Genomic DNA, 25,189 nt, shown 5'->3' on the forward strand with positions numbered 1-25,189 from the left:
CATATGTAATATTTTTATTATATTATAAATTATTGCAAAAGGCATTATTAGTAAATAGGATTGATTTGCGGATTGAAATGTGTTCAACTTTAAATGGATGAGAATATAATTTGAGTGAAGTTTAACGTAATTTTACTGCGACATTGCTTTCTATCGTGCGTATATTCGATGGTTTGGTCGAAATTGACCGAAGATTGTCGAGCTTCATCGAATATGCTTAAAGAACAAAATGGCGGCTGTGGCAAAGTTTTCGCCGCCCGTATGAGAAATTCGCATTCATCAAGATTGAATAGTTCACGGTAAACGTTAATCGTCTAGCAACCCTGTCTGGGTTATGTAGCTAAGACCGCGAGTGAAAATTCGTTGGTGTCGTAGTACGTCGAGACAGCCCGATGCAGGTCGCGCGCAATTCTCGTAACTCAAATCATGACTTCGATGCTATCCAGCTTTAACCCGCCTATCGTTAAACGATTGTTGGGTTGGAAAAAAGCAGAAGGAGAAGACAAATGGAGTGAAAAAGCTGTTAAAAGTTTGGTTAAAAAGTTAAAAAAATCCACCGGCCTCGACGAACTCGAGAAGGCCATTACTACGCAAAGTTGCAACACTAAGTGCATTACTATACCGAGGTACGCTTATTTACTTTATATGCTTTTGCGTGTATATAAATATTGCAACCGATGGAATTATACTTTTTTTCACTATTGTTCATTCATTTTTATATCTATTTCATGGTACGTACGATGTCAGCGTAAGGTATTCGGGTATTGGATTTATTTGTATCATCTGCATTGAAACTCGGAGAAATAGAAAGCGTTCGCGTGTGCACTTCGCCGTTCATATTTACGTATCATGTATTCGTACGTATGTCACATTGTATGTCCACTGACAGCTCTTTTTACTGTTGACCAATATAAACAAAAGATCCATTCCACTCTTTTTAATAGATTTATCAAGTTCGGTATTTTAATAATCTTCACCTGATAATTGTATCGTGCCAAGTGTTTCCACTGTAATATCATAATTTCGATCGTGATTGTGGTTAAGACACGCATAGCCGTACGTTTGTTGGTCATTACAGTATTTAAATATTGAACAGAGCTGTGATTTAAATTTCTTAAAATTCTTAATCGAGTTCACATAGTTTGATACGTATTCGTTATTGATACAGTTTGGGATAAACAAAACTTGAGAAGTTTTCCATTTGGAATTGTATCATCGGTTGCTAATATTATCTCCGAAATTCTAATACATGTCATTCTTTCAGAGAGATTCGGTTTCTCCGTTATCACTTTTAGAGTTAGCCGATCTAAAATCGCGCGAGTGCTTGCCTACGAGTACGTTCTATTTTCATATGTTAGAGAGTTCGCTAAGCATTCTATAACATTTCTTTTTTTCTTTTTTTTTCTTTCTTTCTTTCAGTAAAAACCTGAAAGGCTGTTTTCAATCTAGTTTCTATACGGATCTCAAATAATCGTTACACGTACATTTCCTGACACGTTGTGTATTAATTATCACATACATACACGATAAATTCAACACGATACTAATGTTATAATGCACGGTTACATATTTGTTTATTTTTTGTAGGTACGATACGATACGATAGCCCATACGATAGTTGTACGTGTCGATTGTACATCGTTATCTTAGTAGTTATGTAATAATTTTAACGAAGATGCGATCGCAAACAAATAAGTAGACGGGGAACCATGCGTAACAATGTCCGATACGGAAAACGATGCAAATGAGATTTATTTCGGTAGCGTTTCTCGTTTTCCGTTTCCAATCAAAATAAGCGGCGATGAACGCACGCAGCATCCGTTCCGATTGAAATGTGCGTTATGAATGAAACTCACGTGTGAGTCACGTTGCTGTTCGGTATCCATCCTTTTACGCTAGAATTTTCTTTGTCATTACGATTGTCTTATTTTTCGTTTAGTAACCAGTGGTACCAGAAGCTCGCATATTCTCAATAGGTGTAATACTTACATTGTACGTACCGTCATTTGCGTTTTTCGCAAGCGGATGTGCTTCAACTATATTAATAACACGTACTGTGTGTTTTAGCGAATACTGGATACCGCGACAGGATTAGACAGTTGCTGCTAATGATGGTCGATGATAATTAGAACCGTTTAATAACACGAACGTTCTACAATACGATGGCTCGTCGTGATACTCTTGTGACATAATTTTTGCTCCAAGTATATTCCACGCGCTGTCTGTTAATATTTATCCGACAGTATACGATAGGATAAATATCGATAACCTAGCCAGGATACGCTGCTTCTAGTTAGCGTGCGTGAATAAATCGTATATCGAAATCGATTGTAGCTCGGCGCGCAGCTCGTAACGACTTTATTAATAGTAATCCTAGCCACGTTGTCGCGCGTTCAAGGATATTCGGAGAAGAGAGGGAAAGTCTGTCATCGAGAAAGGCAGATCCTTTTGTAACTCGAACGAACCGCGTTTGCTTCGCGGTTTCGTTCGCTTCGCTTTGCATTACGTTTCCCGTTTCCCGACGACGCGTCTCATCGCGTCAGGGAATCTCTGTCTGTTGCAGTTTTTCGATCGATCGAGATCGTACACCGTGCGATCGCATGATACGCGCCCGGAAATTCGATTTCGCTCGGTTATCTGACGCTCCGCACAACGTCGCGCCTCGATTAAATAACCATCTACCTGGAGAATACTCGGTCATTAGCTAATGTTTGACTTTGCGCCGCGATTTGCTCGCGCGCACGCTTACAGCAGGTAATTCCTATTCGAGGGAATTACATTCTTGCTCGTCGCGCGCACACGCCGAGCCGAGTTGTTCCGATGTTACGAAGTACATGTTCTTCTGTTTTTCTATTGACTGTAAAGGTACGCTAGATTGGTAGCTTTACCAGCCACACTGTTGCGTTATCACAACTTTTTTAACCATCATACCTTTTTTTCTAGACATGAATTTTCGCGTTGTTGGATCGATCGACCACGAGGTATTTATTTAACCGTAGGTAGCCACACACACACACACACACACACCACACACACACGGTAGAATTTCATTTATCCGTAATAGTTGGAAGACAAATAATTGAAACAACTCAAGTTCGAATAACGATAGTTGATCGGTTTTTCTATTACCGTCTACTACGATAAAAAAGTTAAGTCGTCTTCAAATAAACGGAGTTCTACCGTATATGATAGGTTGAAAGACAGGAGGAAAATCAAATATCGCGTATCATCGTCGGACGAAAGTTTTGCTATCATTGTTTCTTCTTTATCTGTCTGAGAAAACAAGAGCTTCGTCCGTTTCTTGCCGAACCGTAACTTTTTCGATTATATCACAGCGTGAACGAACAGGCGAATCTCGTACGTAGCATTCTTCTTGGTAGGTAGAATCTGATCGAAACGTCCTATTTACATTATGGAATCGCACGCATTATCGACAATACTCTCCTTGCCAGTACCTAGATTAATCATTGTTTACGTAACGAAATCGATACAGCGAGGGGTATTTACGTAAAAAATGAACGACACAGATTTCGTAGTAGTTGATCTTTATTTGGTCGAAAGAAAAGCATGACTCGCAGCAGGAATTACGTAAGCTCGTATAACGTCGTTCGTCGATTCGCGTTGATTCTCGTTTACCTGGCGAACGCGTTCGTAAGACCTACGAACCTGCGACGTGATAATTTTTCAATAACCTTGTAGCTTTCGTACGATCTTTATCATCGTTTCGATCTCCAGCGAAATACATGGAGAATAGGTATATAGAAAAATGGAAATTATTCCGTGAACCAGCGTGCAAATGCGTTTCGTTCCGAGAAGCATTCTGGTTATCCTTGTAACTCGTTGTTGCGCGTATGCATCCAAGAACGGAATCAGAGTAGCTTCGTTCCAGATGATATAATTCTATCTCGTTGCTTTCGTTGGCTGGCTTTATCGAAATAGCTTCTTCCCCGCAATTTCTCTCGGCTCTTTTTCTCATTCCATTATTTCGTAAGCGAAATTCGTCGTCGCGTTATCGATACGAGTAATCAGAAATTTCTGACGAGACCGCGTTCCCTTACGTCTCGTTGATCCGATCTCGTTGATTCTATCGCGTTTATTCTATCTACGTAGATGAAATTACTCGATAGACGACTAGTTGCTTTTCGTCTGATAATCGAACGTAAATTAGCCGGTTTATCGACGAGTTTGCTTTGCCCCTATCGAGGCCAGCGAAACTTTTAGCCGCTCGAAGTACTTTCGCGTTCTCGCAAATGTGGCGACTGTCCATGCGTCGTGAATTTGTTTTTGTTCGGATATACCTAAAGAGGTATAAGGTCGAAAAATAGTGGAACACGCAGGATCTCTTCTATCTGTTTTATGTGTTTTTATGCTCGCGTGAATGCGTGCGTGCACGCGCGTGTAAATGGAGCAGAGATGAGCCGGGCTATACAGTGACTCACGAAAGTATTCGAACGTTGGTCGTTAAAGCTCGCAACGATTAGAGCGTGCACGTTACTCTTAAGACCCGAAAAACGATGTTATAACTGCTGTAAGATACAAATATCAATTATCGTAGGACATCATTTGTAGAGATATTATGAAGCATTTATTGCAACGATGTGCAAAAACAAGGTCCGGGAAGTGATCGAACGTGTAAATGTTAAGCGAGTTAAAGTTTGCATGCATTTCTGTGCACACGGTGGAAATGTTGGTCGACTCAACTGTAGAAATATCGTGTACCGAGCTTCGTGTTTCGCTGAGAATAATATTGGCTTGCATGCTGACAAGGAGTTACAAAAGATCGGAAACACGGATATTCGAGAGGGAATCGATATTAAAACCCGAGATAGATAAAGCGAGTACGCAAAGATGGAAATATAGGCAGATCGACAAATTATTAGATAGATATGCGTTTACGATACGTTGTATTTTCGAAAAATCCAAAGAAACCGAGGAAACAGTCGCGAACAGACACCGCACAGACGGACCGGAAAAGCTAACCGTTAGAGAGGAAAAAATGATTATACGCGAAATAAAAAAGGATCGAAGTATCTCGCGCGACGATACTACTTCGGAAAGAACGTTCATGCGGAATTATGTCACAGGATTTTGCGAAACAACGATTTCCATGTTAGTATTCCAAGAAAAAAATCATCCATCGATAAAACGTATCGAGCCAGACGTTTAAGATTCGCAAAGGAATTCATAAATAAAGCGCATATCATAGAAGCAGTAATCGAAGCCAAAGGAGGCGCAACTAAACATTAACGTAAAATAAGGTAGGTATAATTAATACCGTTCGATTATTTCCGTTACCCTGTTTCTGTATATCGTCGCAACGTTTCGTAACTTGTACGAATGTTATCCGATTCGCTCCAGGTTCTAGGTATATAATTCTCATACTTGTATCTTACAGCAGATATGATACTATTGTCAGATCTTAAGATCGACATGCATATTTCGGTCGTTTAAAGATTTAATAGCGGCCGTTCGAATACTTTCGTCAGCCACTGTATATCGCAGCCAGCGCGAATAAGTGCACAGCTCACGTACTGTCTGTTTTCTTTCCTTTCTTCCTTTTAAAAAACGTGGGAGCGCACTCCGTCTGGTTGTCCGTGCAATCGACGATTAAACCCGATTAAGTCGCGCCTCTCGTTTGATGCATACGTGGAAAGAATTTCACGGCGAACGCGACTCTCTGTCCTCGAGTAGGCAATGGTGCGTCAGCAAGATGACTGAAATTGCAGAAGGAACGAGACCACGGATCGCTACGTTCTCCTTATTCTCCAATAGAGAACTTTGCTATTTCGTCTAGCCGCGATTTTGCACTTTTTCAATTTTATCCGCTGTTTAAGTTACGCGCGTTCGTTTGTTTTGGCCCGCCACGATCGCCATCACAATCATATCGCCGCTATACGGACAGGCGAGCGGCGCGTTATCGTTGCGATTTCAGTATCGCGGTGATGATGAATCGTTCGACAGATTTATATTTCCCGTAACTCGATATTGAAAATATAAGGCCCGGCCTGGAGTGATGTAACCTCGTCGAGATTTTGTAGCGCCAACGACGTGATTCGGCACCTTCGCTTTCTCAACAGAGTAATCGCGCGCCTCTGTGCGTCGTTGCACCGTTGAAAATGTAATTCCGCGGAATCGCGTAGAGTCGCTGCCGCGAAGTTACAACGACGTTCGTTCGCGTCGGGCCTTATTTTCCCAACGATGCAATCAATCCACGGGCGTGCGATCTTGTTATCGAAAAGGTAAAGTTGCCGAATCACACCGCCGCCAGATCGCTGTTACATCGCATTGCTCGCATACGCCTGGCGGTCTCCCCCCGCGCCCTAACGATTTCCCTCTTTATCTCTGTTAACGATCCGAGAATTATCGAGAACCAATCTCAGAACGGTTATTAATCGGCGTAGCTATCGGCCGATCGGGCAATTGGTTCATCGACGTATCGACAAGAAGTTTCGGTGTAGATGCGGTACGCGATGGCTCGTGCGGCCACCTTTCGAAGCGGTCGATAAAAGCCGCGCGCGCGTCACTACGAATGGATCGTCGAGACATTCGAGTTACTCGATATTGCTGGAGAATCGGCGATATTGTTGTCCCCGTGTTTCTATTGACGTTACGTAACAACTGGATACAGTAGACTGGGAGGTCGGGGGGAGGCGGACGATCGCGTATACTCGCGGTATCATAGGAGACGTTTCCTCGAATACCTCCGTAAAGGCATCCGCGGTGATTCCGCTCTTCTTCTCTTTCCCCCATGCAAGCTGCTTCGAGGAAGTTTGTACGGCTCGGAATGATTTGTATTTTCCGAAGAACGCAAATCACGTCGAAACGTCGTATATACAAAGATACGCCGTATAAGATGCCCGTTCCGTGGTCGTTTCACTTTAAAAATCGTTTCGGACGTTTATTACGTTCCGTTTAGGCGTGCCGTTTATTTGTCATCGAGATGACGATGAGATCATCGTCGATGAAATGCGAAACTCCGTTCTGTTCGAACGTTTGGTCGCGTAGTCTCGTCCCGCATCTTCGGAAACTATACTTTCTCCTATGGCAACTCGATAAGCTCGGCTGGATCGCAGCGATAATACTTGACGCGCGAATTCAGGCCTGAAATTGAGATCGAGATCGCGCAGGAAACTACCATATAAATTCCGTGCCAGCGTTTCTGAATTATTATGTAACGAAGAGTAGTGTCGAGCGATTCCAATTGAGGGTCACACGCACGTACGCTATACACGACGAACAGATAGATAGGCAGAGAAAGCGAGCGAGATCGGGGGACAGAGAAGAGGAGGAAGGAGGAGGATCGTGGAGACGAACCGAGAGGAAAAGCAGATTCAATACATGTAACGATTTTTGAATCTGTAACGATATACGTACGGTGAATTCGTTTTAATTTTCCGATTAACCGCGCGTCTTACGAATTTTTTAGCAGCCGTTTAAACGAATATTTGTCATTTTCTCGCAACACGGTGCCAGATGAAAAATGTCGAAACGTTACGTGTAATCCTTGCGTCGGTGATTTTGAAGAACCGGTGTCGTTCGACTCGAGGGAAAATTTTCTCACGAATACCACCCTGTCCTTGCGCAAGCGAAATGATAAATATTTCATCAAATCGGGCAAAGGGTTAATTGCAAGCTTCTTAAAAATCTGCGTCCGAGAGACAGAATCGTAAACGCTAGATAGGCGAAAATTACACGGTTGCTTCCGCCACGATCGTTTGCCTCGCATTTCCTCCATTCGTCGGCTATGAGTTTCTCCGTTTCCGGTCTCTTGCGTCTCCCTCGAGCCAATTCGAGTCGGCTAAGCCGATTACGAGAAAGATACAGAGGGAGAGATCGAAAGAAGGAACGATGAGTGGTGATCGACGATCGAGCGAGACGATTCGTTCGGCAAGCTACCCTCGTCAAGAGAGAAACGTTGCAGCGAATGTGCGGCGGCAGTTTCTTTTTGTCGGCAGGCGCCACCGCTTCCGGCGCGGCAGACGCGAACACAGGAGTCTAGAGCGAAAAAGAGAGAGCAAAGGAAGCAGGAGGAAGTTTGCTGGAAGCGTATATACATTAAAGCAAGAGTTTTACGACTCGGTCGGGTGTCGAGCTCTCGCGGCTAGCTTAAGCCTCGATGTTTCGGCGATGTTACCCTCTTAGAGGTACGCCGTATCATCTAAAGAAAGTGTCGCGTTGCTAGTCGCGATTCTACTTCCGTAAATCGAGTTACGCGATCGATGTACGTACGATTCGTTCGACTTTGCGCAAAGCTTCTTTTCCCACTGGTCGGTCGCGTGACAAGATTACCGTACGTACGTAGGTGGCAGGATTCTAAGCCCTTTCGAAAGTTAAAAAAAGATACTTAGGAAAGATTTGATTTTATTTCTGTTTCTGGACGCAAGGCCTAGCCCAGGCGGTGTCGGTGACAACGGTGTCCAAGGAGTACGCGGCAAAGGTTTGCCGCACGTGATCTACTGCCGACTTTGGCGCTGGCCAGATTTGCAGTCGCACCACGAACTAAGGGCAATCGAGCATTGCGAGTACGCGTTCACGCAAAAACGGGACGAAGTCTGCATCAACCCGTATCACTATCAACGAATACAAACACCAGGTACGTAGACGGCACGTTTCAATGACGGCTCCAGTTCCTGTTTATGTTTGTATTTATCTTCCGCGCGATTCGTTCGATATGTTCGGTGTAACGTCGACGTCTATCGGTTATTTGAAATTCTGAAACTTTGGAAGGTTGTTTTTTTTCTGTATTCATGCAAACGTTTATCAGCGCACGAAATTTTAGTTTTGCCAGCCATTCTCGTACCACGGCATACCTTGGCCGGGGACGAGTCCGTCCTATACAATACTTCCATCGAGGAGCTCAGTGTCAGCGTGCCAGAAAACACGAGCTTCCACGCGACGTTAAATCATCAGCATCATAATCAACAAAGCATACCGCAGTCACCGCAACAACAGCAGCAACAACAACAGCAACAACCACCGAACAATCCGTATCAAGGAATGCAGGTTGATATCGGACAAAGTTCCGCTTCTTATTTCGATAAATAACGCGTACGAATTTTCTTTGGATAGAAGAGTATCTTTTTCCTTCTTAGAGTATGCAGGCGACAAGTCCGGCTAGCGTTGGGAGCCTAGGAAGTGTTCAGGGTTCACCACATCCAGCGCCTGGGTCCATGGATCCTCCTGCCGATACTCCACCTCCGGGTTATATAAGCGAAGATGGTGATAACATGGATCACAACGACAACATGTCCTTATCGCGTTTGTCTCCCAGTCCTGTCGACGCACAACCAGTTATGTATTGCGAACCAGCATTTTGGTGAGTGATCGTTCACGGGTTATGCAACATCATGCTCGAACTTCCATGCAAAGTGGATCCAGTTTGACGCATTATCCTTGTCAAGGGACGATTCGAATTGTATCTCTCTTTATATCTGATTTCTCTCTTTTCTGTTCCTACAAGGTGTTCGATAAGTTACTACGAGCTGAATACGAGAGTAGGCGAGACCTTTCATGCGTCGCAACCGAGCATAACGGTGGATGGATTCACCGATCCCAGTAACTCGGAACGTTTCTGTTTGGGTTTACTGTCGAACGTTAATCGTAACACCGTGGTTGAACAGACGAGACGACATATCGGGAAAGGAGCTAGATTATACTACATCGGTGGTGAGGTGTTTGCCGAATGTTTATCGGATTCGAGCATTTTTGTTCAGAGTCCTAATTGTAATCAACGTTATGGTTGGCATCCTGCCACTGTTTGTAAAATACCACCCGGTAAGTGCATAATTCGACGTAACACGTTACAGGTTCCCCTGTACTTCTTATATTCTTTTGACTTTAAAATCGAAGCTTATTTTATAGATCTTCTCTCGTTTGATCTTTCCCGCAGGTTGCAATTTGAAGATCTTCAATAACCAAGAATTTGCCGCATTGTTATCGCAATCAGTTTCCCAAGGATTCGAAGCAGTGTACCAGTTGACTCGTATGTGCACGATCAGAATGAGTTTTGTAAAGGGTTGGGGAGCAGCTTATCGTCGGCAAACCGTGACGTCGACTCCTTGTTGGATAGAGTTGCATTTAAACGGTCCATTACAGTGGCTCGATAGGGTACTCACACAGATGGGATCGCCGCGTTTACCCTGTTCCTCAATGTCATAAGGTTGTATGCTTTTCTCCTTGATGGATGCGGGAAAACAGGGACAATTCGCATGCTGTCATTGTTGTCGTCGTTGTGTACATTGGTTTTTCTTACCGCGGATTTATTGTTTTATCCGAATTCTTTCCAACTACCACCGACCACAGTGATAAACAGTGCAAGAAAAATAGATACGATCACCGTTTTTACGAAGCGTATACGTGTATCCTAGCTTGAAAAGTGCATGGAATACGAGATCGTGTTCGAAGTGCCAGAAAAGCATTCGTTCGGACGAATGAAGATAAAACTGGCGATCGGTTAGTTATAGAAACGCTCAAGTGCTCGAATCGCGTTGCTTCGTCGATGTTTCCTGCGAAGAAAAGGAAAGGACGATGTGCGGGCAAATGAGTGAAGATGAGACCGGTTGAAAATATCATTTATACAGCTATCATCAGTACAGAAAACCAATTTTTCAATAAACTGGGACATTACGGTTGAGAATAACAAATAACGAAATAAGTAGATACTATTGACTCACTTACCGCATTGATATGTGGATATAGTGCTTTACGATCCAGGGTTACGAATCCGATTTTAACTGAATTAACAGGGCGAAAACAAGCGCGACTCTGTGTGTGCATGTGTGTATGTACGTATACATATGGGCGTACGTTTGTATCCATATATGTAGGTGCATATGTATACGTGCATCGCATTAAAAAAAAGCTCAGTCTTTACATATTTTTATCGCTTGTTAAGTCAATGCACTTCGGTCGTACAGTATACGTCAGCCCTTACAAAATAATACATATTATGTACGTTCACACTGTTTATAGTCTGCTGAGAAGAATTTCTATATAGAGTGGGTAAACGTGTATACCCGTTGAAAAGTTTCTAACAGCACTGGTCTATTTGGAGTCTTTGTCAGTGTTTTTCCTACGAATAAAGCGTTAAAAAAGAAATACATCTGTAAAGTCTATTTCTCTTACACGATAACGATACGGAAGGATTACAGTGTTCAACATGTACGTAACTATTTACACGTTTCATTAACGTTATTACATCCTTGGATGGACCAGAATGTTCAAATATTCTCATAATGGATCGCATCAGGACGGATAGTTATGTTTCTGCGTATTTGGAGGTTTTGTGAATGGTTAGTCAGTTCAGACGAATCATTCAGCACATAATGCGGACAATGTTTTAACAGACATTTCTGGGTCGAAATTGAAAATGTTGTTACGTATTAAGGTGTCTTATCTCGAGTAATTGATATTCTTATTAAGGATAAGCGCTATATTTCTTAACGTTGATAGGAGTACTAAGCGCACGAAGTCTATGGTAGACAGATATATCTATTTACTTGATATCGCATGGAAAAAATTGATCAATACTTCAGAAAATTATGTACGTATATTTACTATCGAGCATCTAAAACTTTATGCGCCACATAGCAAACGTTAACCGTATGAGTGCCACGAATTATCGCAGAAGTTAATCGGCAAGAGCCAATCTTATCCTTTTATCAATCTCTGTTTTACAATTTACAATATCCATTATTAATTTAGTTGTTTATAATTTAAAATTATTATTGAAGTTTCTGTATTGTAATATTTCTGTATGACAGATGCGATGGCATTTTCCGATATAGCGTGCGAGCAGCGTAATCACGTTGCGTGGCACTTAGAGGGTTAAAAAGCACATTTTGGTGTTGATATTCAGCGTAGCGAATCACTTGTTATTTAAAAATCGTTGCAGGAATGTTGGTTCGTTGTATAGGATCGTAAACGATGTTTTTTTTTTATAGAGAAAACATGCTTTTGCATGCAGAGGATAATCAATCGTTTGATTATACTGTAAGCTTTGAAACAATATAATTGAAATGTCTTCTGAAATTTTATATGAAACTAACGAACGTAGGAAAAGCGCATACAGTTTTCGAGCGATACAAAAGGCACAATAAAATGAAAATTTATAAGGATAAGGAAACTTTATCAAGAGAGAGTGCAAGAAAATAATGGTCTGGCCTTGAATGTGAGATGCTTTTAGATATATCGAGCACATTGTTTCTACACTATTTTAAATTCATTTACAAATTGTTTTAGAGTCGAGTGTATTAAAAAGTTTCTATTTTATTGTAGAATTTATAAAATATTTCATATTCGAGACTAACCGAAACAAAAGGAAAACAATTTTTAGAAACATCAACGTCTTTCACGTAGAACATATGAACATAAAAATGAGATAACGAAGTTACGTATTTTATTATATTATGAGATATATATTAATATCGATGTACGAATAGTCTTTGCACCAAGTGCATGGATTCAGTTATCTTCTTCTTCTTTTTTAACGAATAAATTTTTAAAAATAATCTATACACGACTTCTATGGAGTCTTTATGTACGATAGGGGCCAATTGCACGCACAGAATGTGAGATTTGATCTCGACAAAAACGTCAAATCTTATAAGGAATCGGTTCCTTTTTTTATATATTTTTTGCCAACATCGATCATTTTACAATTTTTCTAATTAACTTTTGAAATAGTAGACAATTGGTTTAATCATTAATTCGTGTATAAAACTGTATAAATTTTATCAAGTAGAAAGGAACGATCGAATGTTTCCGTTAATTATTAAGGCAAAGAAAACATTGTCGTGAATAATCGCAAATGCGAAAAATCTATTTTTTTAATAGTGTCTTAATCGTTTTGACGAAGAAACATTATGTGCTAAGTTTTTAATCACTTTAATGAAAAGGCAAGTGATTTTTCATCCATTATAGATACATAATAATTCTCATGAATCGATCGACGTCTTTTGTTCGTATTATGTAGCTGATCACACTGTAATATCCTATATCATTTTTCTAATATTTTATTTTTCTTTTTTTTTTTTTACTGTTTACAGACCTGCCTTTTGTACGTCGTTAGATCAAGAAATACGGCAGTGACGAAGACGATTCGTGAACTTACTGATTACAAATTTTTATCGAATCGATACCATGTTCCAATGATTGTGTTACATTACCAATTCTAGAAGAATATCGAAGGGAGGACGAGCTTGGGCAGTAGCTATGGAAAAGATAGTCAAAAAAACGTGATTTTAAGCGATATAATTTTATTGATTCTTAGGTAGTATTATTAATTGCACAACGTAATAACACGAATACGTTGATCTTTTACAAGGATATTTCCTACTTCTAATCAACATGCATATCTGATGTTTCATTCACGAGGAAAATTTAATGTCGTCGTACGTTCTTCGAAATCATAAAAAAAAAAACGTATACAGACCTCGTGAAAGTCAAACACGACATCGTCGGGCAGCTCGAATAATCGAATAGTAATACAAACGAGAAAGAAAATAACTATATATTAGTAATATATGATGCACACCTACTTGGACTCGTGTTAATTGATATTGTCTCGCGTAAGGAAAAATTAAAATCGTTTGATCGTCGAATACTTAACAACCACTTGCCTCTCTGTCAGACTGCCACTAGTATATTAATTAAGGAAACATGAACAGGGGAATCGAAGACCCCGCCCTCGCCTTTCTTCGTCGTCCTGGAAATCCTACTCGTTCGTTTTACGTTAGCATAAGATCAAAATAAATACATCTATGACGTGAAGAAAGAGACAGACCACTGAAAAACGCGTTTAATTCGCCAAAGTATATTAAGTGTAGCAATTGCCAAAGTTTTTCTTTTCTTTTTGTAAGTACAAGAACGTCGAGCCGACCGCGACTGTAGTAGTCGCGATTCAGATGCGCACGAATTGTTAAATTGTGACGTTCTCGTTTTTCTTTTTCCCTTACAAATTCGTAATTGTTACCATTGTTACCATTGTGTTTCTTTACTTTTATTCTAGATATGTTTAGTGTCTTGACCTGCCGAACAATCGAGCGGTCCGACGATTTTATAAATTTTTAATTCTATAGCTACTTATATATTTTGTGTGCTAATAGACGCATGCACACAAAGGGAAGCATCGACTAACGTATAACTTCTACAAATCAGATATTTTTTTACATATTAAAAAGACGTGAAATTTTTTTGCGTGCGATACATTTGATGACGGTTGTTATCGTCGATGTTCCCCTGGTGTGGATGAGATGTTTTACGAGAATACGAGATAAAATCGCGAGCTTGAAAGAACGAGTGCGAGAGTATATAGGTGAGAGACGTCGAGTCGATAAATATCGAGTGTGAGATTGTATGATAATTATAAATAAATGTACACATTAAGTCTAATAAACATGATTCTGTCGCTTTTTATTAATTCATAGTTACGAAGAGACTGTACCTAATGATATCGCCAATTCTACGAATATACCCATAAGTACACGGTAACATTTTGTTTAAGATATTTACGTGTTTAGGAATATTATAAATTTTAGTGCAATTTTGTAGAACCGTAAAGTAGGACTAGGGCATATAAAACATAAATCTACTATTAAAAGTGAATTAACAGTTTTATGGGACAAAAAAATTTGTATCATTTGACTACGATGAAGTGAATACAATCTATACAAGTGTACAACATTGCGCTTATATTACTTATTATAACTCATCGGTGTCTGTGACTGAGTAGCAGCAACAATCGCAATAAAACTTCGATAAACCGGTTTCGTGCCATAAAGTAACATGTTTAAAAGCTCTTACGAGTTCTTACAAATCATCCATCCAAAATGATCGAATCGCAAAATTATCGTTTTTCTGTACATGGCATGTTAACTGAATACATAAAGAGTTCCGCAATACGAAACAATTGTCGATTTATATCGCTTACGCGAAATTACATTATACGTTTTACATTTTTATAGTTATCCCTACTTTAAGTCTTTGTTTCTCGTTTGAAGTATTTATTAAAATGTGAAATCGCACGCGTGTTCAATGTAGTTAATGTGTTTCGTTAGAAAAAGATTAACGTTTGCGGGATACGACGCGATAATATAAGACTTCTGATTTCCGCTATATAATACAATCAAGGGAGTTTCTGTAATATTCTAATATTCGGTGAGAATCTTTCGTCCCAAACAATTACGCTGTCTTTCCTCTTTTTTCGGATTGATCTGTTGCTGCTGACTTTAATAACAATTTTACGAACGACCATTGTGTTTCGAGGCTAGCAACTTCCTCACAGAAAATACGCTCATAGATAGGCCAATAATTGCAAGCAAACATGCTGATGTGGTGGTAAGGCGATCGATCGAATTTCTGCGGAACACAGACGAGACAGATCCCTACAACAAACAATCAATTAATTTTCTTTCGTGATGTTAAGGTTCAAACGAATCGAAAAAGGTATAATATTTCAAGATTTTATTATTCTAGGAGAAACACAGTAAACGCTATTACATAACATTTACCTTTACATGTCGAAAATACTTTACCTGTTGGAATGATAATCTAAAAGCATAGAGGGTTGCAGGAGTCAGATACATCTTTAAACCACGGCTTTTCTTCGTACTCTAAAAAAAAATGTAGAATGTGTAGATCACGTATTTGTTATATAATCTACAAAAAAAAGGCGGGTGTCAAATTTACAGATGGAGAATATGTAACATTGGATCACATCCAAATTGGTTATTGTAAACAATTCGGATTGCGCTGTCAAAAACCACACATTTTTATCATGCCTAGAATTGATCCTTGCATTTGATTTTTATAGAGAATGGTAGCGTCAATGTACAAAATTGTTCATAAAATTATGTTAAAAAAGCTATTTTATTTTTAAAATTATTTCACGCTATATATCATGAATTTTTATTTACTATTTCAATTTTTTTAAATTACGCTAAACAATTTGTTTAATATTTTACTTTTGGAAACTGAGAAGTACACAGGAAATGCAGAATATCAATGATATGAAAGTTGCATTGATAAGTGATCAAGGCATGCTATGTTTCGTCAAAAGAGTACTATGTATTGCGTAAATATCGAGATATCGCTATTTAACCTTTTCAACATGAAGATTTACGTAAATTCTTTTTTCGATTTCAGGTGACACTTTGTCGAGGTTACCAAGAACCGTAATTATTGATACTCTATATCGCTAAGGCATCGACCGTTTGATGTATAACACAAGGTCCATGATATTTTTGTTAGCAAAGCTATTATTATGTTCATGTATAAAACAACCTTAACGGATACTGTTGGATAAACATGGCTTGGCGCCGTCTAAGATTATAATGTTCTTCTATATTTAAGTATATTTATGTAATAATACATGATATTTTCATTCAATGACAGAAACGTAATAAAATTTTATTTGTTGCAGTTTAATATTTCGAAATGTTATACAGAGTGTACCAGATTTTTCTGAGAAAATTTTGTTAGGACAATCTAGATTTTAAAGAAACAAGCGAGGAAAAATGTCGTATAAATACACGTTATTCGAAGCATTAATAAAAAGTTATCAAAATAGAAAATATTCTGACTCAAGGCCTTTGATATTCAACCACAGTAAAATTTATATAATGCTAAATTTACATAATATGTGGGTAATCAAATTTACACTTCATTATTATTATTAACTTTATGTTATCATTAATATTCCCATTATACAACATCAAAAACTAGATTTTGTAATACTAGGAAACTATGCACACGTGATATAAGCTGGAATACAAAAATGGCGTGTGACGACGCTTACGGCACATTTATGACTCCATTTGTACACGATATCGCATACATCAAATGCATGAAAATAAACAAATACATTTTATAACACAAAATCTACCGTTGATTTAGTGTAATTTAGTTTTTATCTGAACATAAAGTTCAGTTAAAATAAACAGTTTAGTTAATCTTTTATTTGTTTTCATGAAAATGCTACGCGTGGTTAAGTGAATCTATACATTCACAATGAAACGGTTTTCAAGACAAAAATAGAGCGATTGAACACAAAAGTTTAATGAACACGATTAAAACCATTATTTTTAATTAATGTCGAGACACTGGCGCGTTATTTCATTCATTAAACGTAAACGGGAGAAGTTTTTTTATAGGTTATCCGGTGTAAATTAACGAGATGTACGATGTGGAACATTCTTGCATGTTCTCTTACGTAATCAATAACAGTAGCGTTGCATATGCAAATGAAAAAATTCAAGTCTACAACGAATTTTAAGTAAAAGTGTACCTTAAATTAACGCACCTACCGTTGTATCCAAAACCAGCCGACGAAAGAGAATGATCACTGAACGAGCACGAACCTTCGTCTACAGTTCTTTCGCCGCTGTCGATTTTCAATTTCTAATTTCCGGTTAAATGTATTGCGCCATCTTTTGACGTTTCAATATACTTAGTTCATCATTTCAACGCATGGCTGGACAATATACTGTAAGTTGCATTTCCAGAATATGATATAGAAGCTATATATACTTATCATGCGATGGTATCTATAGCTGACACTTTCTAAATTACTAAAGACATAAAAGATGTCACTATATCATACTTTAGCGGTCTGTGCTTTAGCGTAATAAATTAAATGTTTACGTAATATAATAATATTCTTGTATATTCTCGGTATTTAAATTCATTGAATTATATCATTTTATAATAAAATTTCCTGCTCGAAGATGTTCAATAGATTTCTAATGCCATGATCGTAACTGAAAATAAAGGCCTTTGTTTAACGCTTACCTTACCGTTGATTAAGACATAAACTTTGTCAGTAAAAATAGTTACCTAATGACGCATGGTCACTTTATCTCGGAGTCATTTCCGTGGGATGCCACAATATCCTTGTAACTTACCAGTGTAGCCACACCTTGCTCGTTTAAAATTAAAGTGACATTAAGAGAGAAGCTATGACTCGCTGGACGATATTTCTCTTCTGGGTTCAATTCTTCTCGTTGGTGTTTTGTGAATACAAAGATCCGGAAAGCCTTTGCGCGTCTCAACAAACTTGCAAAAATTGTCTACAGATTCCACGATGTGTTTGGTGCTCTACTCCGGTGGTTATCGTTTTTAAATCGTTAAAGAAAAAGTTTCACCGATTCGAAAATAATAAGGAATTTATGGTTAGGTTTCCAATCAAAGCGTGAACAGTCCATTGGTTCGTTGTGTCACCAGAGAAAAATTTTCAAACGAAGGCGATCACTGGTGTCGAACGTCGGACGTAATAGATGAGATGAATCAGATGCTGATACTCGAAGATCGACCGTTGTCTTCGACGAGAGGCACAGATCCAGTTCAAATTCAACCTCAGAGAATTCGCTTGACACTAAGACGAGGAAAGTATAACGTTTAGCACCTACGATTAAGTTATTTCTCTCGGGTAGAAATTTGATTCCAATTGATACGTCTGATCGAATTTCACAGGCGAGAAATACCGATTGACTTTAAAATATAGCCAGGCAGAGGGTTATCCGGTTGATCTGTATTATCTGATGGACTTATCGGCATCTATGGAGGATTCTAGGAATTTATTGTCAGAATTGGGACATGAATTGGCAGATGCTATGCGAAACTTGACTTCGAACTTTCGACTAGGATTCGGTAGTTTCGTGGACAAAGTTGTATTGCCTATGACTAGTACGCAACCGGAGAAGTATCTTGAAACTTTGACGATTTTTGTTCTGTCGATATCGCTACGCTTTCCTGATCCGTAATTTTCTTGCAGATTAAAATCGCCGTGTACTTTGAAAACAGGAAAGCCATGCGCAGCGCCGTACGATTATAAGCATCAAATGCCTCTTAGCGAGAACATTGATCTTTTCAAAGTTCGTTTCAAAAGTCGTTTCACCGTATCATTTGTCTCGCGCGTTACTTTCCAACCTCTTGATGCTGATCGATTGCTTTTTGGCATAGACTCGCGTACGAGAAGCACCGGTGTCTGGTAACTTGGACGCGCCCGAGGGTGGTCTCGATGCGATGATGCAAGCGATGGTTTGCACCAAGGAAATTGGCTGGCGACAGGATGCTCGACATCTTATTGTTTTCTCCACAGACGCCAGTTTCCATACCGCTGGAGATGGTAGAGTACGTAAACGCGGTTAAACGTAGATTGCTTTTTCTTCGTTCGAGTACTAAACACGATCGCGTTTCAGCTGGCAGGAATTATCGAACCCAACGATTGTCTCTGTCATTTGGACGAGAAAGGGTTCTACACGCACTCGCTTCTCCAAGATTATCCGTCCATATCTCAAGTATGCAACTTTCTATTTAGTCGATTAGACGTGCAGAGGCGAAGCATTCATTTACAGTTTTATTCTACTATCGAATGTAGATCAACAAAATAGCTCGCGAGCGCAATATCAACATCATATTCGCTGTAAAAAGCGACAGGAGAAAGACGTATGAATTGTTGAGCGAAAGCATCGGTGGCTCCTCTATCGAAACGATACGGAACAACTCTAAAAGCATAGTTGACCTTATCAGAGGAGAATACGAGGTATGAATTTACTAATCTTCCTAACTCTATTACGCGTTTCATAGATAAGCGCAAGCTTGACAATTTGTTTAGAAACTGGTTAATTCCATAACAATGACGGATAATGCGCCGAAAATGATCGATGTGAAATACTACTCCCGATGTTTAGAGAAGAACGTGGAATTGAAAGAACGACAAAAATGCGGGGGATTACGAGTGGGCAACGTCGTCGAATTCGAAGTAACATTACAGGTACTTGCATAAATCGGACAAGTTCATCGGCATGCTGTAAGATTCTGTGTAATTTCGTCTTGCGAGATGCGAAATGTTCTTGCTGGTCGTAGGCGACCGAATGTCCAGCGAATTCCAGCGAATGGCAGACAAGTATGCAGATAAAGCCGAGAGGTATAGACGAGAGCTTGACGATCGAGCTGAGCATTATCTGCGATTGTCCTTGCGAACATCCAGGACATCCGGTAAGAATGACGATTGAGCGCGATTTCTCTCGTTTAAACTTGTCTCACGCGCCTCGAATGAAAATGTAGGGATACGTGGCAGCTTCGGAAGATTGCAGAGGAAACGGTACTTCGGTTTGCGGTGTATGTTCTTGCAACGAGGGCTTTTACGGGAAGCAGTGTGAATGCGAAGGGAACGATGCCGGCGCTGAGAGCGCAGATGCCATGGCCGACTGCAAGCCTAACAACGAGACCACTGAGATTTGTAGCGGCCATGGAGACTGCAAGTGCGGTGTATGTGATTGCGCGAAGCGTCCTAATCCGCAAGAAGTTTTTTATGGGAAATATTGCGAGTGCGATAACTTCTCTTGCAAACGCAGCGAGGGATTGGTAAGTGAACGCTTGCTTCAATGACACGTTGACTACGCTAGGTGATTGTTATGGACTTGTTAAATATAAACCTATAGACTCAATTGTACGAACAGTTGTATTCGAAGATTCGTCGACATTTAAACCATTATTTTTAACAATTGTTTTTTGATATGTGTCGTAATCGGTGAAGCGGCAAACACTCTGGTGTTGCGTGCAAGATATGCAAAATACAAGGACAAAGATGGTTCTCAAGGGTTAGCGAAAGATACTTTAAGATACGAGAAGGATGACAGCTAAACGATTTCACGTACGGTGTAGAAATTGTACAATGAATACAGGCGTAATCAGAATCGGCAATCACCCAGCTCGTGTTATCAGCCACGGACCGAACGTATATTCGCGTATCGTAAACTCACTTCGGAATCGTTTATTCGTACGATGAAGTTGCTCGGGTAATTTCCCTTTTAAGGAAACCTGTACAGTACCTTTCAGGTAGACGGTAGATAAATTATACGCGTTTGCGTGTATTCTATTATTCCGTCTGACGTTGTTGCGTTTAAGGTTTGCGGCGGGCGAGGCAAGTGCGAGTGCGGGACTTGCAATTGCTTGCCGGGATGGGGCGGCGAGACGTGCGATTGCAAAGAAACGAATAGCACATGCATACCAAGCAACGGTGAAACCATGGAGATTTGCAGTGGACGCGGGGACTGCATTTGCGGTAGCTGTCATTGTCATGAAAAAGACAACATTCGATATTCTGGACAGTACTGCGAAGAGTGTCCTGTAGGTTTTCTTCCGCTTCAAGAAAATCCGAATATTCACTTTGTTAGACAACGGTTACGACGAATGCGTGTTTTTGTGATTTCAGATATGTCCTGGACAACGATGCGAGGAACTGAAGAACTGCGTCGAATGCATGGCGTACGGAACCGGGCCTTTTGCTGGAAATGGAAAGTGCGACGCGTGTCTGCATGAGATAGATATCGTAAGCCGGTATTCTCTAGAAATATATTTATAAGTTTCACGGAGCGTCAGTTCATGCGCCTGCGATTTCCAATTAAATAGGTAGATAAGGTCGTAGAGGATCCGGAGAAGGATCAAGAGACCGGAGCTCGTATTTGTCGAACTCCAGGAGACGCTGGATGTACGTTTGTATTCAAGTACGAATATTACAGAGGTGGTAGCGGAGGAGATATTAAGATATACAAGATTCTCGCTGAAAAGGAGAGGGTATGTCCTACTCCTATCAACGTCCTCGGTAAGCAGATTATGATAAATCAAATATAATTTATATATTTCGTAATATATGAATTTTAACTTTCGTGCCATAGGTGTCGCTGTGGGATTAATCATTAGCACCGTGATTATCGGTTTCTTCGTTCTTCTCGTTTGGAAGATAGTAACGACGATCCACGATAAACGAGAATATGCAAAATTCGAGCGAGAACGAGCCCTGGCTAAGTGGGATAGGGTAAATAACGTTAATTTTTTATTTCAATATGTTTAAATAAATTCATTTTATTGATGTAATAACCAATTTATTTAGGCCGACAATCCGATTTACAAACAGGCCACATCGACGTTCAGCAATCCGACGTTCAACGAAAATTCAAAGGATTAAATAAAATTCATTTTCGCGCGAATTATTTCCACGAGAAGAATTCGATTGTATCGAAAGGTAGTCGATCCGGTAGGTAGCGCCACCGTAATCGAATCGAGCACGTCGACGCCATGTTGGTTAATTGCTTTGTGAGAAGACAATTTCTAGTCGTCGAGATGAATGTTTATTCTTCCAATCCCGTGGAGAACAACCTCTGTCTACCTTTATTCCTGCATTCTTATCCAGTAAGTGACGATATATCCATCTTTTCCTTAGCTTTTGTTCTGAAATTTTTCCCGAACCTTGTTGGTACCTTGCGTCGCATCTTGTCATATCTAGAGCGTCGTAGGAATTTTTGGCGGCAATTAATCTACGCCGATATTTAACGTAAAATATTTCGCGAGGGGGGTCTACCAGGAAGTAAAACGAACGCGATCGGGACGGATGAGAAGACGAAGGTCGATAAGCGATCACTCGTAAATCAGTTTTAAATTTGATCGGAGGATTTTGCGTGGAGATAGGTCCTGGCCTTTCAGACGATTGTTTCGAATATCCTCTGGCCTCGTACTTTATTGCTTGCTATGCTCGAAGAAGGCAGCCTCGTAAGGAGCTCGTAAATTCGTCACCATAGTCGGCTCCTGCTGCAAAACCCTGCGGCGACTCGCTGTATTTCCCACCAGAAACCTAAAGCTCCACTCACATTGAATCCGCCCATACGACTTGATTACTCGTCCCTGATTACCTCCTTGGTCTCCATTATGTATAGTGGCGCTCGTTTTACGGATAAAGACGTGTCAAGGAATGCGGAACAGCACTTTCAACGATTTACTTTATCATCGTTATTAAGCGTTACCGACGATTGGCAAATTTCGGGAGCTAAATTATTGTCATCGTTACGTCGAGATGTAGCGACGAATAAAAATCTATTTACCAATATCGTTTCTTTATTATAACAGAAAGTCTCACTGTCGTTTTAATTTTACCATACTATTATTTCGATAAATAAATTGAATTTTTCAAAAGACAAGACGACGTTAGATGGCGATTATCGCGTAGATACGATAGTTGGTAATTCGGTGAAGTTAGAAACTATCGAAAATTGAAATAATCGAACGGACGGCAACGATTCGATCGCGTAATCGGGCCTTAAGGATAGCACAGAAAAGCATTCGAAGGAAGGAGAGAATAGCGGAGCCGGCGCTCCGCATACTAAATCACTGCCGCACGTCCGTTTCTTTACATTGTACAGATTTTATTGATTATTTTACGGCCGGGAACATTGTAAATCTCTTCATCCTGTATCGGCGTCTCACCTCGGTCTGCCATGAGATGCTCCCACCGGGTGCCCATGGCGCCAATTACGCGAGTCGAACAGTATTGTTGTCGTATTCGTTCTGATCTGTCAGCCATAGCCTCACGAGTATTCCCTGCCAACTAACGATTACTTTTCACGTCCGCCGCTGTTCTTGACGAACCTTTTGGATTTCTAAAGGAGTTAGCTGTACCACGATCAGCATCAGCTTGCCTGTAACGATAATAACCGTCGGTAAATAGAATACGAATTTATTACGATCGAATGTTTTAACAAGCGACAGATGGAAAGTTTCTTTGTTTCTCGTCTATATCGTCCTTACAAATTTTGTTAATACAAAATATATATATATATATATATGATTTATACGAAGTCTACCGGGACAAAATAGGACAAATAGATGGCAATACAATAAATAAGGTCTTGTTGTAATCTTCGCAGAGACGAAATTTTATACGCGTTAAGCTATTCCGTGCGTTAATTTATACACATTGTCTGTTTATTGGCATCTCGGTTTCGTGTAAAAATTTCGATTGGTCGTTGGAGAGTTTGATATATGCCAGTACGCGTCGATGAGCACCGGTCGGGTTTCGCCCGGGGAACAATGTTGTTCGTTTTCACGGTCGCTAATGGCCGCCGCCGGTGCCTTAATTACAGCCAAATACGGTCCAATCAGCCCTCGGGGGCCGGCGATGTCGGCCCGTTTCGAGTTTTCAAGCCGTTTGGCATATTGTCGGATTCAACGTTTCGACTGGCTTTTATCCCTCCTCGGTGCATCCATGCTGAATGTGGTGTTTCTAGAGCATTGGCGCCGATATTGTAGCATCGAAGGAAGGTAGCGTGCGACGAATCGCATTTCAAAGAGAGTCGCGTATAGGACGAACGAATGGAATGGCGTTGGTCGTATTTCGCGGACGCTAGAACGTTGTTTATGATACGCGAATGGATTGTTGGTATCTTAGACGGTCGGAAGGTTGATGGGCGCGGAATAAATTTTCGGCGATACCGTTGATCGTGGCGCATCGTGCGGCCAGAACACTGTCGGCCGATCGAGAGCTGGTGAACGGAGATGCACCACCTCTTCGCGTTCAGCGCAGACCCAGGCTCGTTAGTGCGCGCCCGTAAATCAAGCCGCAGGGGTGCCAACCCGCTAATATTACCGGGGTTCCTTCGGGATAGGAGGAGCACGTTCGCACCGCCGACGCGCACAGTAAACGTTCGATATATCTCATCGATAATGAGTTTGTTAAATGGATTAATATTCCAGTTTTTCTTTTCCCTTCTGCCGTTTAAACCGATACTCAAGCCGGTCGTTCGAAACAATCTCGGAATTCACATCGATTCGGTTACCAAGCTGCTCTTTTGTTACGTGCAATTCATGACGATCGTTTCATATCGACGCATCGAAATCTTATATATATATATACATATATATATAGATATATAGCTGTATAATCTTACGATCATTGAAAAAGATCGAGGAACGAGCACAGGTTTTAGTACGCAATGGTTTCGTTTAATGGGGAAAGAGGAATCGCCTGTTGATTGGATTTTTGCCTTCGTTCAATATCCTGTTGCAACGTTTTTTTGTAAAGGTATCGAACAGCGTGTTTCGATGTTACGATTAGCCTGATCCTAACGACGGCTAACTAATAAACGAGATAGCGAACTCTCGTACGTTTCATATCGATTATCGGTGAATATCGTTGGAATTGTATGGAATCTAGTGCGCTCCTGGAGGCTGGATAACTCGTATACACAGCCGGATAATTAATGGAGCCGGTAATGAGCTGATTATTATTAATAATATTTAGCCGAGGTTAAGCCGAGGCGACCCCGCCGTGCTGGAGCCCGGCTGCTCGTTAATTGAATCTGCCAATCATCGTAATGAGCGTCAGCGCCGGATCCGCTGTCTGTTCTTCGTTGTTGCT

The 25,189-nt window shown here is 40.4% G+C and overlaps 3 protein-coding genes across 7 annotated transcripts; 2 read left to right on the forward strand and 1 right to left on the reverse strand.

Annotated features, from left to right (window-relative positions):
* The first annotated feature begins 204 nt into the window (after positions 1 to 204).
* On the forward strand, positions 205 to 16,440 carry Smox (Smad on X). 5 transcript variants are annotated; one of them, XM_076619906.1, is made up of 7 exons: positions 205 to 626; positions 8,385 to 8,593; positions 8,780 to 9,003; positions 9,093 to 9,316; positions 9,461 to 9,774; positions 9,890 to 10,159; positions 16,144 to 16,440. In XM_076619906.1, the coding sequence occupies exons 1-6, from the start codon at positions 427 to 429 to the stop codon at positions 10,156 to 10,158; spliced, it is 1,440 nt and encodes a 479-aa protein (XP_076476021.1). In that variant the 5' UTR covers positions 205 to 426; the 3' UTR covers position 10,159; positions 16,144 to 16,440. The 5 variants fall into 5 exon arrangements, with proteins under 5 accessions (XP_076476021.1, XP_033188576.1, XP_076476023.1 ...); XM_033332685.2 differs by lacking the exon at positions 16,144 to 16,440 and adding an exon at positions 13,047 to 14,419; XM_076619908.1 differs by lacking the exons at positions 205 to 626; positions 16,144 to 16,440 and adding an exon at positions 5,287 to 6,239 and having other exon boundaries at positions 9,890 to 14,419.
* LOC117156029 (uncharacterized) lies at positions 14,387 to 17,191 on the reverse strand. Its single transcript, XM_076620002.1, has 4 exons — positions 17,180 to 17,191; positions 16,100 to 16,195; positions 15,534 to 15,611; positions 14,387 to 15,383 (listed from the first exon to the last, which is right to left on the reverse strand). The coding sequence occupies exons 1-4, from the start codon at positions 17,189 to 17,191 to the stop codon at positions 15,240 to 15,242; spliced, it is 330 nt and encodes a 109-aa protein (XP_076476117.1). The 3' UTR covers positions 14,387 to 15,239.
* Positions 17,192 to 17,823: 632 nt separating this feature from the next.
* On the forward strand, positions 17,824 to 22,880 carry LOC117156026 (integrin beta-PS). The gene is made up of 15 exons (XM_076619905.1): positions 17,824 to 18,101; positions 18,173 to 18,378; positions 18,467 to 18,697; positions 18,770 to 18,869; positions 18,958 to 19,128; positions 19,197 to 19,295; positions 19,376 to 19,540; positions 19,613 to 19,771; positions 19,864 to 19,995; positions 20,065 to 20,364; positions 20,908 to 21,129; positions 21,215 to 21,331; positions 21,412 to 21,604; positions 21,678 to 21,817; positions 21,893 to 22,880. Exons 1-15 carry the CDS (start codon positions 17,955 to 17,957, stop codon positions 21,965 to 21,967), a joined length of 2,457 nt encoding a protein of 818 aa, XP_076476020.1. The 5' UTR covers positions 17,824 to 17,954; the 3' UTR covers positions 21,968 to 22,880.
* The last annotated feature ends 2,309 nt before the right edge of the window (positions 22,881 to 25,189 follow it).

The sequence above is a fragment of the Bombus vancouverensis genome, chromosome 7 (genome assembly GCF_051014615.1).
Source record: "Bombus vancouverensis nearcticus chromosome 7, iyBomVanc1_principal, whole genome shotgun sequence".
NCBI classification, from domain to species: Eukaryota; Metazoa; Arthropoda; class Insecta; order Hymenoptera; family Apidae; genus Bombus; species Bombus vancouverensis.